This window comes from Chiloscyllium plagiosum, chromosome 31, assembly GCF_004010195.1.
Source record: "Chiloscyllium plagiosum isolate BGI_BamShark_2017 chromosome 31, ASM401019v2, whole genome shotgun sequence".
Lineage (NCBI taxonomy): Eukaryota > Metazoa > Chordata > Chondrichthyes > Orectolobiformes > Hemiscylliidae > Chiloscyllium > Chiloscyllium plagiosum.
In genome coordinates, this window is record NC_057740.1 from 18,034,267 (window position 1) to 18,050,206 (window position 15,940).

The 15,940-nt window shown below is 41.2% G+C and overlaps 1 protein-coding gene across 6 annotated transcripts in view; it reads right to left on the minus strand.

The window, feature by feature from the left end:
- Positions 1–4,053: 4,053 nt before the first annotated feature.
- Positions 4,054–15,940, minus strand: part of nrtn (neurturin) — a 140,215-nt gene continuing 128,328 nt past the window's right edge. For all 6 annotated transcript variants that reach the window (XM_043721082.1, XM_043721083.1, XM_043721084.1 and 3 more), the window contains one exon: positions 4,054–8,215. In XM_043721082.1, coding sequence (XP_043577017.1) covers positions 7,767–8,215 — 449 coding nt within the window. In that variant the 3' untranslated portion in view covers positions 4,054–7,766. The remainder of the gene's footprint in view (positions 8,216–15,940) is intronic.

A 15,940-nucleotide genomic window follows, 5' to 3' on the forward strand; every position in this document is an offset into this window, starting at 1 on the left:
CCTAACCTGTACATCTTTGGATTGTGGGAATCAACCAGACACCCAGAGGAAACCCACGCAGACATGGGGAGAATGTGCAAACTCCACACAGGCAGTGACCCGAGGCTGGAATTGAACCTGGGTCTCTGGAGCTGTGAGGCACAGTGCTAACCACGGATCCACTGTGCCACCTGGTCATGTTTTCAAATTCAGCCTTGTGAATGAAGTCCAAAACTCAGCAGCATCCTATATACTCTCACCAAATCCCTACAGTATGGAAGCAGGTCATTCAGTCCATCAAGTCCACACTGTCCCTCTAAAGAACACCTCACACGGACACATCCCATCTCAGTAACCATACATTTGCACTGACCAATCCATCTAACCTACACCTCTTTCAACTATGGGTCAAATTACTGCACCCAACGGAAACCCACACAGACACGGACGAATATGCAAAGTCTATCCAGACAGTCGCCCGAGTCTGGCATCGAACTCAGATCTCTGGCACTGTGAGACAGCAGTGCGAACCATTGTGCAAGCCCTGCTCCTTTCATTTCCAGAGCACAGCATAAATTGGGCCTTATCATTAAAATTCAAGTGCCTGCAGAGATGAGCGGGCTATTGATACTGCAGTAAAATCCATTTGCTGGATTCCTATGTGCTGCAAAATTAATTGTTTCAAGCTGGAAGCTGTGGAGAGCTAGTTAGCTGAAGGTTCCAACAATCAGGACAGAACGTTCTATTCTGGTAATATTTGATGCTGCCTCGTAAAAGTGGTGATACCTCTGAAAGTGTTTTAATATTTCATCCAAAACAATTCAAGGATCATTCAACAGAAGCTCACTTAGTGAAGTCTTCACTACGGATATGCAGTCCTTATACACATCCATACCCCATAAGGATGACCTTCAGGCCCACAGCTTCTCTCTTTCCAACAACCCATTCAGCTCCCCTTCACCAATACTTTCCTCCACCTCACCAAACCAGTCCTCACCCTTAATAACTTTTCCTTTAACTCTTCTCATTTTCTCCAAATCCAGGGAATGGCCATAAGTACTTAGATGGGTCCCAACTACACCTGCCTCTTTGTTAGCTACGTTGAACAGTCCCTCTTCAGTATCTCAACAGGCACTGTGCTCCAACTCTTCCGCCTTTACATCAATGACTGCATCAGTGCAGCATCCTGCACCTGGGCTGATCTGGAGCAGTTCATCGACTTCGCCCACAACTTCTACTCTGCCCTCAAATTCATTTGGTCCATCTCGGACACCTCCCTCCCTTTCTTGACCTCACCATTTCCATCTCATGCGACAGTCTCCAGGTGGATGTTTACTATAAATACACAAGTTCTCACAATTACCTGGACTACACCTCCTTCCACCCAGTATCCTGCAAGAACTCTATCCCATTCTCCCAATTCCCCTGCCTCTGCCACATCTGCTCAGACAAGATGATATTCCATTCCCAAACATCCCAGACGACCACGTATTTTGAACAATGTACTTTCCCCCTCTGTCATCCAGCCTTCCACCGTACCTCCTCCATTACCCACTTTACTGCTCTAACCTCCTCACCAAACGCAATGAAGACACGGTCCCCCATGTTCTCACATATCAGTCTCCCCATCCAATGCATCATCCTTGAACACTTCTGCCAACTCCAACTAGACCACAAAACCAAGAACATCTTCCCCTCCCCACCCCTCTCTGCCTTCTGCAAGGATCTTTCCCATCACCAAACCTTGGTTTGCACCATTCTCCTCACCAAACCCCCAATCCCCCAGGTAGCTTCCCCTGCAACTGGAATAGATGCCAAACCTGCTGGCGCACAGTTAGCCAGAGGTGAACCTCTGTCAAGTTAGACAGAGGTTCACCTGTTTCTCCTCCAACCTGGGAGAAAGTGAAGACTGCAGACGTTGGAAATCAGAGTCAGACAGTGTGGTGCTGGTAAGGCACAGCAGGTCAGGCAGCATCTGAGGAGGAGAAATGACTTTTTGGGCATGAGTCCTTCGTCAGGAATGAAGGGCTTATGCCCGAAATGTCGACTCTCCTGCAAAGTTTACTGTATCCGGTGTTCCCAATATGGTCTTCTCTACATCAGGGAGAACAAATGTAAACTCAGGGAACATTTTCCCGAGCATCTCAGCCAGGCCCACAGGGGCTGACCTGACCTCCCAGTTACCGCCCATTTTAATTCCCCTTCCCACTCTCTTTCTGACATGACCATCCTTGGACTCTTTCACTTTCACTGCGAATCAGATAGCACATTGGAGGAGCAACAGCGCAGCTTCTGCCTGGGCAGTGGCAGCCTAGAGGACTCAACACTGATTTCTCCAATTTCAAATAGCCTCCCTTCCTATTCCCCAACCCCTCCCAGCCCCTCCCTTTCCCTTCCATTCCTCTGACCGACCCTTCCTTCCAGCTATCAACCGGATTCATTCCTCCCATCGACCAACCAGATCATATCCTCTACCTATGTTCACCTATCACTATCTCACCACCACCACCCCACCTTTACACCCCTTACACCCACCCCCAGTTCTGAAGAAGGGTTACACCTGACACATGGATGTCTCCACCTCTTGATGCTGCCTCGTATGCTGTGTTCTATCTTGGATTCCAGCATCTGAAGTTTTTTTTTGTCTCTAACCAAGTGATGTAGTTGTCTGTGAAAGAATAGGAATAACGTCAGTAATTCAAAGTACAAGTGTGACTTTATATGTCTTGTGGAACACAGTGTTATAGTAGACAAGATTGAGTCACTGAGAAGTGAGCATTCATTGAGGTGGTCTACTTCAGAGCAGCTTTTGAGGAGATTCTGAGATTATACCTTCAAAAGTGAAGAATTTAGAATTCCTTGTGAGGGATGCAAATTTTTAATGAATTTTGGTGACCTGATGATATTGATATCGGGATGGATTGCTGAGAATGCATGAAGACTGTCTGGACTACATCTGCTATTTGATGTGTACTGTTGGAGTGTTTGACCACCGTTGACCTATTAATTTATATGTTATCTCATGTCAATTATAACAGTACAAACTATATTTTTTATATATATATATGTGTTCAAAACTGGAATCTTGTAAGTTTAATGGTCCTAGCAAGAATCTGGAATTTCACACTTTGTCGACTTTAAACAAAAAATTTATTGGTCTTGTACTGTAAATTTGGCACGGTCATCAGGAATCATAATATAAACTTGGCAATCTCGTCCAGGATCATAATATGCCTATCCCCATGTGGAAAGTACAATCGTCCCTTCAAGAAATGTACCTGAAGTACTCATGGGACATATTCCAATCAAAACAAGTGATGTTTGGCCACAGCCTGAGACTGGAGAAATACCAAGCTGTCTACAGCCTGTTCTGGGAAGCTCACTTAGTGATTCTGTGTGCTTCCCAGCATAGCAGGCCACCCATCGACATGAAGAGTAATGACAAAAAAAACCCAGAACATCCACTATGCAAGCCATTCCATCCAGACCCAGAAATTAAGTATAAAGATGTTGACTGATCACCACATGGTACATCAGTCATATCAAGATACCTTGATGTCTCTGTGCATTTAAGTATCAAATTTTCACTGACCAATTTCAACAAATGTATACTTAATTGCATGCTTTTGGAAATTCATTTAATGCAATCATAACTATCCTTTCTTACAAGTATTGGATGACATGATGAAAATAAATGGATTCAGTCACCTGGGATTGTATATGTCAGAATTGTATCCAGGTTTGATGGCAGGCTCAGCAAAACCATAATTCTCTGAGTGTGGTATCCCACACATTGAAAGGCAATACTCACAGCTGCCAACTCTATAGTAAGTCAATCCTTTCCCTCACCCTAATCCTAACTAATTTCTAGAAATCAAGAGCAAAGAATTTGCCTCAACCTATGGCCTACACTAAATAACAGTAATAATAATGGAAGCGGTAATGTTGTTTATCCCAATGGTTTGAACTGAAGGGAAGACAATCAGTAATTGCAGACTTAATTTCCACTTCCGTGTTATCAGCTCATACTGAAAATAAATCAATTACAGTTTCCATTAATGTTTTCACTTTTTATTTTTAATTCAACAAATGTATCCGACAGGTAATATAGGAAGAGACTGTAATGAAAGGAACTCTGCTTTGGCACATTATACTGTTTCAAATAAATAAACAGATTGTTTGTTTGTAATAATACTAAATAAATAACATAATTTACTCTCCAATAAATAGACGGTTTCACTGACACCGATGCATTGCATCAAATTGTTTCAGTCGGTCATGGTTGTCCAACACCAGAGGCAGGAAAGAAGATGATTTTGTACAGTTATGTTTTTCAGAGGTAAATGTTTAAGTGCTTTTGGTTTAAAAATGAGAATATAAAGCAAGAGAACACAGCAATCCTCACACAATGCTCCATTACCATTACAAGGTTGCCAAACAACATTTATTGTCCCTGCCTCCTTTTTAATAATGACCTGTGTCAACTGTGTAGTTTGTTTTCCACCTTTTTGTGTTCATGAAATCTCCTGCCAGGTCATAGCATCCATGTCAGTTAAGGGTCAACCATTAATCTGTGCCTAGATCCAGCGCTCTACCTAAGGGTGACTTCACATCAAAAATATCTAACCTCAAAATTCCAACAGAACTTCTCAATGCCCTCTCTCTCTCTCTCTCTCTCTCTGCATTGTGACCATAAGACTGGATTAATACAGGAACTGCAACTCCATGGGTTAGTATTGTGTTGTCTCTTCCTGTGGTTGACCTGACCTAGCTCCCTGAAATAAAGTCTAACAGTTAGAAATAATTAATGACTTGTTTATCTTTCCAAACAGTCATATGTTAAAAGGTAATGTTTGAGAAGGGACCATATCCAACGATGTTAAGCTAATGTATGTAACGTATATAAGTTTCTAACTACTGCCCAGTCATAAAAATAGAATTCTTGGATAGTTAGGATAGAGGCCAAAAACACTGCGGCTGGGATCACTGTAGTTCTGTACCACAGAAGGTGTGACTGCATGGGGTACGACATCAATGTTAATTTTAATTAGATTTTGCAATAAGTTGATTTGCTAGACGGGAATGATTTATCATAAACAACCTTGGAAATGGAGTGTTTTGGATGAAGTGAATGTATTGTGGATAGTTCCAAAGTGGAGCTATTTCACCAATTTAAGAATGTCAGTAGGTTAGGTTTGTGACTGGATAGTCCCAACTATTTACATTGATACACTAATTTAACATAAGTTATGTAATCATTTCACTTTATATTTTTCTGCTCTGCTACTTCAGGAGTGAAAATAAGCACAACTTAGAAATTATGGTACTGGATTTCCATTCAGTGATACAAGTCAAGTCTGGACCAGTTCCATTATTTCCAAATGTTACTGGTTTTTCCTTTTGGATCCTGCGTTTCAATGGTCAAATTGTTGAAGGTTGGTGCAGAAAATGGGGGCAGGGAGAGGGAGGATCAATACTTTGATGAGAATATTATGTGAGCCAAGGCATGATTACAAATCATGGGGTGGGATCAGATGACAAACTCTATGGCACTTGCAGTTAGTCAGGGTACATACTGAAATCTGGTTAAGAATTTTAAATAAACTGTGGAAAACTACACTAAAATTTGTTAATTTTGGTATGTTTTAATAAAATGTTATGAACATTGACTTGAGCTCATTCCCTCTTAATATTTCTGGTAAATTTAGGAAACAATTAGAAGTTAGTGCTGGTAAGTCAAGCTTCTGGGGTTGCATTGCCAATCCTGTGACTGTCGTCCTAGTGGCACAAGCATTCCCCCATGGGCCTTCTGTAACATGGGAATGCCATACTCAAAATGATTAAGGTCCATCTAGTTTACCTTCCTGTTAGTGTATAATACAATGATAATGGTATATTATCTGGAGCACGCCTACTCTATTCTTCAATGGACCATCTATCCCTTTCATTTGTTACAATTGGTATAATGGATTAATGTTCAAACCAGAACTATCGGTAGCACAATTGTAGCAGCAGTGGTTTAGATAATTCCAGGACCACCCTTGGTGGTGGCAGCAGTGTCAGTTGTGCAGATGCTAGAGAGCAACATGTGGGGAATATTGGTACCAGGATTGGTGCAAGTGGGAACCAGGTGCTGGTACCATACATTGCAACACAAACAATAAAGAATAGTTATGAAAAAAAGCATAATGATTCTGCATTAGTATTAAAGTGTGAAGGAAATGTGTTGTTGATTTGACTTAATGTGCAATTTTAATGAGAAATGTACCTATCTGTAGATGAATTTCAGAAAGTCTTGCAAAGATTCTGGATACTTTCCCTTTTTATTGTACTTACTGGCTCCATATCATATCCCTGCCGTGTGGGAAACAAGTAATTGTTAAATGCCCTTTCAGTATAAAATGACTGGATTGAAATCATGCTGTGATTTTAATATTGAATGTCAATGTTGACATCATGTTTGCTTGTCTGTTGTTCTAATGTAGCATATATCCTGAAGTATCTTCATTAAAATGGAAGATAATGGAATTTCATAAGAACTTGCTGCAAGTCATGAAGGTGGCTTACTGCCATCCTCCCAGGCACAATTAAGGATGTGCAATAAATGCTGGCTTTGCCAGTGACCTTAAGAACAAAGAAAATCTTCATTATTAAAATCACACTGAATTATATTAGACCATAGAAAGCATGGTGGTCACTGAGCCAAATTGAGATAGTAGCTTAACAGAAATGGGAGGAACAGAGAGAATGGACAATGGAATCAGCACAGGCAATGGAATTGAAAAGGGCTGATGTAGTTAATGGAAGACAAAGAGAATGAAAGTTACTGCTGTGTATCTACTGCTTATATCTCATACTGTGAGTATACAAATAACCTAACTTATTATTTAGTCAGGTAACATTGCAGAATTCTGAATTTTATCCACATTTTCTGTGCCTGTCGAAAATAACAACTTGGTGGAATTTCACACCCTACATTCACTGAATGTTAATCAACTTTGGTTTGATCATTTTACAAGGGATTTAGCGGACTAGCAATGCAATAGTGCCACCGTGACCCAGTACAATCCTCTAATAATTTGTTTGATTTAATCCTTAAAACTTGATGGGATTCAGGTCATTATGATTTACAGGTGCCTGCTTATCAGCATCAGTCAGTCTGCTCGCTCTGGCACAGACTAAGAGCATTAAAATTCTTCCTTGTAAGTTCAGGAAAGCAAGATCTCCTGAAGTTCTGCATCACTGGCCAGTTAAATGAGAATCGTGGTCGCATTTTTAAAATATTATATATATATATATATATGTGAAATATATATATAGTAGGGAAGGGGAATAACAGGGAGAGAGAGGGTGAAGTTATTCAAAGCATCTTCCTTCTACTCAGACTGTGACCCTGGGATTACCATCCTGAATTGTGAAATCCATTGAGTCTGGTGAAAAGTACAAGAGAGTCAACTGCAAACGAAACCCACATTCCCACTGACACAAGTCTGGCCATAGAACTGCGCTTTATAGCACATTTGGAAACAAAAGGCCACATAGTATGGCAAACAAAACTGTGCTGACAAGTTCTTTGATGAAGCTGTTAGTCCTTGATGCACTCTAACTCTTCATCTCAAAGGGCTGGAGATTAATGATCCCTCCGCATCTTCAAGCTACTCGTCTCCTCCTGTAGACATCTCGCCAAGAAATGACACTCTGACTGGGGCTCAGAGCTGAGCAAGGTCTGAAGGCTCCTGTTCATTGTGAGGAAGAGACATGCGTGTTTGCAACGTGTGGTCTGTCCCTCAAACACAGCCACATTCCTTCGCTGAGAGTTGTCGAAGAGTGTAATAATGAAAGTTCTCATCCAGGAAAGAGACGTCATCGTCATAAAGCGTAGGCCGACAGCATGGCCGTGCTCGGACCTTGTCCTTTTTAATTCGCTTTGAATTTCTCAAGGCTTTCAGAGTCAGGTCATAGTTTTTCTCTTCGGCATCACAAGATCCGGTACAATATCTGAAGCGCACTACCTCCTCTGAGACATGGGCGAACCCCAGATCACTGACAGTCACATTGATCTCTTTCAAGGTACACCCTTTGGTCGCTCTTGATTTTGCTCTCTTACTTCTTAACGCTAATCGAGAATAAGTCCGACTCTTGTGCTTCGAATCCGGTGATCTTCTATATCTTTGAATCAAGGCTCGAACCAGCTCCTTGGCCTCCTCATCATTGTGGGTTTTAAATATGTTCTTATCTGAAAAAAAAGAGAAGGGCAAGCTAGGTTATTACGGAATAGGATGATTAACCTTCATTACTAAACAGTTCATCCTATCAATGTTATGTATCCTAGAACAGTGGAAGAAATTTGTATTAGACAATAGCACAAAAACAGCACTACATCAACTGCCAGTTCCATGTACGTCCAACCTGAATCCTGTAATACCAATCATTTTGCATTGAATATAAGTTATGAGCATATACAAGGGATTAGCTACGGTACTGCAGATTTTCTAGGGTTTAAAAGACCCTCTGTTTGCAATGCAACATTGGCTTTCCAATGCCTTCTGTCAAGACCACTGGTTTTTGTATGACCCAATGCTAGGGTTTATTTCATCTCTTAGGGGAAAGTATTTATTTTATTGTATCTTGGATGTTTACTGCATGTGAAAGAATATTATCATATAGAATCAGTGCTTAAATAATATTTCGCTACCTTGGTGCATCACTTACTTATCTTTCAAAACGTTCAGCCATTTCAGAGATACATGCTCATTTCTAGCCTGGATCTCTCTGGATGAGCAAAACTCTCATACTTGTGTTATATGACAGCATAAGGAATGTGAGAGAGCCATTTAACTTTTTAAATTATGTTTCTTCCACAGATCAAATACAGAGTGATTTAGTATTTGCCCAACTCATTTAAATCATTAGGTATGTCCAGTAAAAGTTTTCACTTGTGCACTTTGGTTCTTGCTACAAACTAAATAACGCACTTTCATCAAGAGTAGTTTTATAAACCTAATCATTAGAACAAGGACTTTTAGCATTCAGAAACCTTCACAAATATAGGGGCCTCTCTGAGCCTTTGAAAGAAAATCTTTAATTCTATGAAGATTAGATTACCTACGGTGTGGAAACAGGCCTTTTAGCCCAACAAGTCCACACCAACCCTCTGAAGAGTAACCCATCCAGACCCATTACCCTCTAACTAATGCACCTAACACTATGGGCAATTTAGCAATGGCCAATTCACTTGACCTGCACATCTTTGGACTGTGGGAGGAAACCCACATAGACATTGGGAGAATGTGCAAACTCCATACAGCAAGCCACCCAAGGCTGGAATTGAACCTGGGTCCTTGGTGCTGTGAGGCAGCAGTTGCTAACCACTGAGCCACTGTGCATGAAGCTACGTATGTTGAAAAACCAGAAGCATTTGAATGGAAGAAAGCCAGTAACAATGGGAAATGCATTTCAGACCTGCAGCAGCGCATAAAACTCGACAATTAATCAAGTTCAATAAAGACCAGTGCTTACAAATGAGCTGAATGTGGAAATATAATCAGGATCTGGCACATCAGAACAGAGTTCATGTCGAAAGGACATTGTTGTAGGGTGTCAGGGGGACATCTACTGGAAGCCAGTGGAGTCCTTCTTTAAATACTGAAAAATGTGTTGCTGGAAGAGCACAGCAGGTCAAGGCAGCATCCAAGGAGCAGGAGAATTGATATTTTGCGCATAATGAGCCCTATTCCTGATGAAGGGCTTATACCCGAAACGTCGATTCTCCTGCTCCTTGGATGCTGCCTGACCTGCTGCACTTTTCCAGCAACACATTTTTCAGCTCTGATCTCCAGTATCTGCAGTCCTCACTTTCTCCTTCTTTACATATGCAGATTGCGCTCCAATGACTTCATTGAGACTTGAATGTCATTTGAAGTGGAGGCCTGTCTGGGTAATTTCTCTGCCAGGTCAACCTGACGACGAGTGGTGATGGGACAATAAATGTCCCCAGAAATGAGGAGGTCATTTATTTTGCATTGTTTCTTTGGTAAATGGTTGTGCTCCTTCAGCTAACAGAGTGCTGTTAAGGGACATTTCTTCAGGACTCTGACTCTGACCTTCCTTCCAATACCATTGCTACCAAATGTAACTTCCTTTTGCATTCAAGACTGCCTGTGTCTATGCTGATGAGATCCAGCAGTTAAGATTTCTCAAGTGGAGTGCCTGGCTTTTTGCCCCTTCCCACATGACTCTGATCCCCAGCTAAAATCACAGCAATACAACATTCATCCAATTATAACAGCTCGCCAGTAGTTTGGAATGAGATCTGAATCAGCAGTGCTGTTGCACACCCTAATAATGTAACAGGCCGTATTCAGCTTCCACAATTGCTTCAACCAGATCAGGAAATTTGGCTCATTCTGTGCTTCCTTTTTGGAAATCACCAAAAAGCCGTCAGTGCACACATTTAAACATTGCGATGGTAATACTTGTTGATCAGATGGTCTGATGGACCAATGGTGTTTTGATTATCAGGCTTATCTGTAAGAGAATAAAGTGGTACATGGGGAGTGCATACCCCCAGTTAAACATGTTGCTCCAGTCCAGCCATTCCAGACTAAGTTAGATAAAATACCACAGCTGACTGTTTTCTTTCCACTTGCTGGACCAGATGTACAGATTTAATATGGTCAATTTTTAAATGAATAAATCTTACTGGGACATGAACAAATAAACAGAACAGTAACATCCCAATATTTTATCATTTAATAGCATCCTTTGGCATGTTGAAAGGAAATGAACTCAAAATAGGAATGGTACTACTAACTGTGGGCTTCCTGCTATACTCCCAATATCACATACAGCAGTAGTGTGACAGAAACACTCGAAATTAGGCCAGGACCCAGTTGTACTTGGTCCAGGCTTTCTCTAACATTTCTGGGTTCAACAGTGGAGGCTCGCTGGAGGCACATACTGTGCATGACAATTCAAGAATTTCTAATCATCTAACAACAGAAAGTTATCTACCTTCTGTGTAAAGTTCCTGCGCCTTTTCTGTCTTTCACTCCAAGAACACTTTTGACAATAACACAAACACCACTCACATTCATATATTGGCAACTCTTTACTTTCATATGGATTTGGTATCAGCTGATTGAAAACCCAGCAGTGCACTACGCTCTTACCCAATGTTGCTACTCAAGGAGGAATAACTCCATACAGGCAAGGCATTTCCTGAGAGAGGAGGGTGTTTGAGTAAAAGGAGGGGAAAGAAAACAGCACGCAAGCCAATCTGTATCATTCTCACCAACATAATGACTGCAAGGGAGAAGTGGGTTGAGTGGAGGGCGTTAGAAGATTCAGTTGACAAGAAGGAAGCGGGCCAATAACTAAATTGAAAGTAAGGAGAAGGGTGTATTGTGCCAATTTTCCACAATCGACCTAAGTCACAGTGACCCCATCTCTAAAATATGAGGAGTTGAACATGCCAAAGTGTCCTTCAACTGGGAAAATAAGAACGTGGATGTTGGAGACACTCGATACACTTGTTGTACCATTCGTTCACTTTAATTTAAAGAGGAAAAAGCATTAAAGCAAATGATTTCATCTTCATTGTATACAATTGTATTTGCTTGATGTTTGATAGGATAGGGCACCAGGGGCAGAATTTTATCATGCCTCTGATGATGGCCTGGGAACTGGGAGGGTTGGTAAAATGGTGATGCAGGACCTTGGAGGGAACCTCAACATCTTCTCGCTGTGAAATCCTGCCAGCTATTGGAACTTCAGCACCACATGGCCACCAACATTGGCAATTAAGTGCCTAATTAAGGACAATTCTCTCCCTAACAGCTTTCCTCCACTTTGTCTCCATGGCCAACAGAGGTGGCCTCTGCTGTTTAAAGGGGTCCCCACTAAAGCCTGGTCTGAGCTTGCAGGGGAAAAAGAAAATAATGCTTGTGGTAGCCTGGTCACAGAAGCTCCCTCTTCTTCATCTGGGAGTTTCAGAGTGGCCATTTCTAATGGTGGAGTTGCTAATTGGGCCAGCAGTTATGGGACATAGGATACAATGCTCAGTGGGAATGCAATCCCAGTCTCCTGGGGTCATAGTTTAAGGAGTCACCCATTTAAGACAGAGATAAGGAAGCATTCGTTCTCTCAGAGTCCTGTCACCGAGTCATAGCGTCATACAGGATGGAAGCAAACTCTTCAGTCCAATCACTCCATGCCGAACATAATCCTAAACTGAACTACTCCCACTACCGAACTGCTCCTGGCCCAGATCCCTCCAATCCCTTCCTTTTCACGTACTTATCTAAGTGTCTCTTAAGCATTATTAATATGCCCACATCTACATGTGAATCCCCCTCGGTGTAAAAAATTGATCCCTCATGCCTTTTTTAAATTTCTCACGTTTCACCTTAAAAATGTGCCCCTAACCTTGAAATTCCTCATCTTAGGGTAAAGACACCTACCATTAACCCTATCTATACCCCTCATGATCCTGAGGGTTGAGTGTCTCGCAATTCCTTCTCTCAAAAGGCAGTGAATGCAGAATCTTTAAAGATATTGAAGGCAGAGGTAGATAGGATTTTGATTATTGAGGGATGAGGATTAAATCGTGGATATGCAGGATTTAGAGTTGAGGTTGAAAATCAGATCAGCTATGATTTTACTGAATAATGAAGCAGACATGAAGGGCCATTGCTCCTTATTTGTATGTTCTTAATTGGCTGCTCCTGGTAAAACACATGCTAACCCATGGAGTGGGGGTCAGCTTCCCCTTTCAGTCCTGGCCTCTTCCCTGTTAGAAAGGTTCATCGTTGGGTGTCAGTATCACAGAAAGAAAAACTAAATCATGGAGTGAAACACTCCAGAACCATCAGGAAATCCAGTTTAACAAAATGGAATTCAGTTGCCTTGAAGCAGTGACCTTGGTCACTGGCTTTATTCACGCTGGCTTTCAATTATATGCCTTTTGAGTTGTGAACCTTTCTGCTGACGTTCAGTAATTTTTCTGCATTTTGTAGATTGGCAGGTATGACTATGTATAGGGATTTAGGGAACTTTATACACAACTTTCCCTTAAGAGATGAAATAAGCACGCTGGAATGTATGATAAAAGACAGATTCCACCTGGACTCTCACCTTTACTTGTTCCAGGCTTTTCATATTCTTAAACAGTGACCAGTATCAAAAATAAGCAGCCAGAAGATTTCAGTATCTGATTGAATATTAAATTCAGACTAGCATTGGTAAGCGCTTGTTACGATTACATATGGGGGAAAGAAAATGAACCAGTCTATTTGAAGTGCCAAGCACTCAGTGCAACAATGTTTATTGTACAATAAAGCATTGACGTGCTGCTCACCTCATAAAGGAGAGGGCACGAGTGAACACTAATCAGGCAAACTGACACACAGAACTCAGAAACAGGCTCAAGCGCTTTTCATTACCCATAAATGTCACATTGTACACAGGTCTCATACAAACCACATCTACAAAACACTTGTTGATATCTTCTGCCACTCCAGCACTCTAACACTGCAAGTGGATAGGGTACTGACACAGAAGTGTACCAGCTGAAATAACAGTTACAGCATCCTGGAGTTGGAACACAAGACATTGCTTCAGCTGCGCTGCAGGCTATCAACTATGAGGACAGGCAGTCACTGGATTTCTCTTGTGTCTAGAACTGGGAGCAGAATTTACTGCATGTGGCTGCATGGCTTTGTGCGACATCCAAGTAAAAAGCAAAATTAGCTACAAGGCAGTGCTATTTTTCTTTGATCACCTACTGTAAAAGATGATGAGGACTCAAAGCAATTTGTACACTAAAGGCAATACTTAAAAATAAAAAAAAGTAACTTGCATATTGCATTAGCTGTGAAATGTTCTGGACTGGAAAAGACAGTCTTCTAAAGTGCAGTCATTACTAATAAAAATAAACACAGAAGGATATGGGGACTCAAAAATACAATTTTGCTTTAGAAGTGGGTCAAAAATATTGCATAAATATATATGACGTCATCAATTAGCGTAACAAGTACAAAGCAAGTGCAATTCAACATCAAAAATGGAGAAGAACAGAGAGTACAATAGACAGCTGATGGAGATCATCATGATTATGAGTGGTATTGCTAAGATCAATTGAGAGAAACCTTCCAATGGTTGATGAATCAGAAATTAGACGACAAAACCCAACAGCAAAACAGCAAGCAAAATTATCTAGATACAAAGGAGGTGAACACACACAATGTCCTATTAGAAACATTACTGGATACTGAATTCATAACGACTTTTAGTAAGGAAGTGGATAAATATTTGAAAAAGTGAAATCCATTAAAGAGTTCGAATGAAAGGTGAAGTGCAATTATTTCAAAGCTGGTACAGGCTTGGTAGGCATAATAGCTTTCTTCTGCTTTGTAAAGTTCAATGATTCACTAACTGGAAATTAAGAAAGGTGTATTTTAACACTGATCTGTATATTGCAACCATACCAAACTGGATCAGTGTAACTATTGAGTACAAACGCTTTGATAATTTGGGTTTCCATGTCTCATCACTCCCTCCAGTCCATATCTCTACCACTCTCATTACTACCATGCTCACAGTCGGATTTTAAATAAATATAATTTGGCTATTGGAAGGCAAGGGTGGTTCAGTGGTTAGCACTGCTGCCTCACACTGCCAGGAACCTGGGTTTGATTCCAGCCTTGGGTGACTGTCTGTGTGGACTTTGTACGTTCATCCCATGCCTGTGTGGGTTTCCTCCGGGTGCTCTGGTTTCCTCCCACAGTCCAAAGATGTGTGGATTAGGTGAATTAGCCATTCTAAATTGCCCATTGTGTTCAGGGATGTGTAGGTTAGGTGCGTTAGTCAAGGATAAATGTAGAGTAATAGGGAATGGGTTTGGTCTTCGCAGGGTCAGTGTGGACTTGTTGGGCCAAAGGGCCTGTTTCCACACTCTAGGGATTCTAGTTCTAGTTATTGAACATGCTTCACTTACCCCTCAGCAGTTACATGGGTTCAAAAGGTATTGGCTGCTTACAAAATCACAATTTCAAGAAATGCAAGTCTCAAACTCCTTCCCACTATTCCAGAATGTTAATTTCTCTCCCCTGTGCATTTTTGGAATGAAAAGGTGTGTAGCCTTCAGGGTGGTTTTAAGATGTATGCTATGCAGGATCAGCAACTTGCTCTCTCTTGGCTGTCTTGTTTTTTATTCCCTTTCAAAAAAAAATCTCCTGAAGGAATTGGCCATGATTGCTCATAGGTAAAGGGCTTGTGGGAATTCAAGCTCCATTCTAGGACTTGAGCATATAAATTCAGTGGAGGAATGCTGCACTGTCAGAGATGAATAATGAGATATAAGTCCATTAACATATGAGCATTTGGCCCATTACCTCCACTCCACCATTCAATGGAATCATAGTCATCTCATAACCCATAATTCCACTTTCCTGCCTTTACCTCTCAATTTTCTCACTAATTAAGTATCTGTAATATATAAAACCATCTGTCCTCATAGGGAAGTAATATATATCAGTGATTCTCAACCATATTTTGGCCACAGCTTTCCTAGGAGGTCTTCTCAGGTTCCAGAGCCCCCCTTTTAAATAGGAATGCAACATGAACAGATGGACAGAAAATCCGGTGCAATCTGATTCGCGACTGACTCTGAAGTGAGGCTGTGTGGGAGGAGCTTAAGAAATTAATTTACCAGGTGTGTTTGAAAGATATTATAATTAGGAGGGAAACTATTGACTCCAATACAGGTCGTTGCTTGAGTATTTCATCAGTTCAGTTACCAGGACCCCCATAAACCCTTAGGGCTCCCCTTCTCATAGTTTTCAGTCTGTGGCTCTCTTCATATGTGCCATGGTGCCTAAGGGGATCATATGGTGGCCCTGTTTAGAATGGCTGATGTATACCACTTCAAAACAGAGAAAACAAATTTGGGAGCCATCTTTTT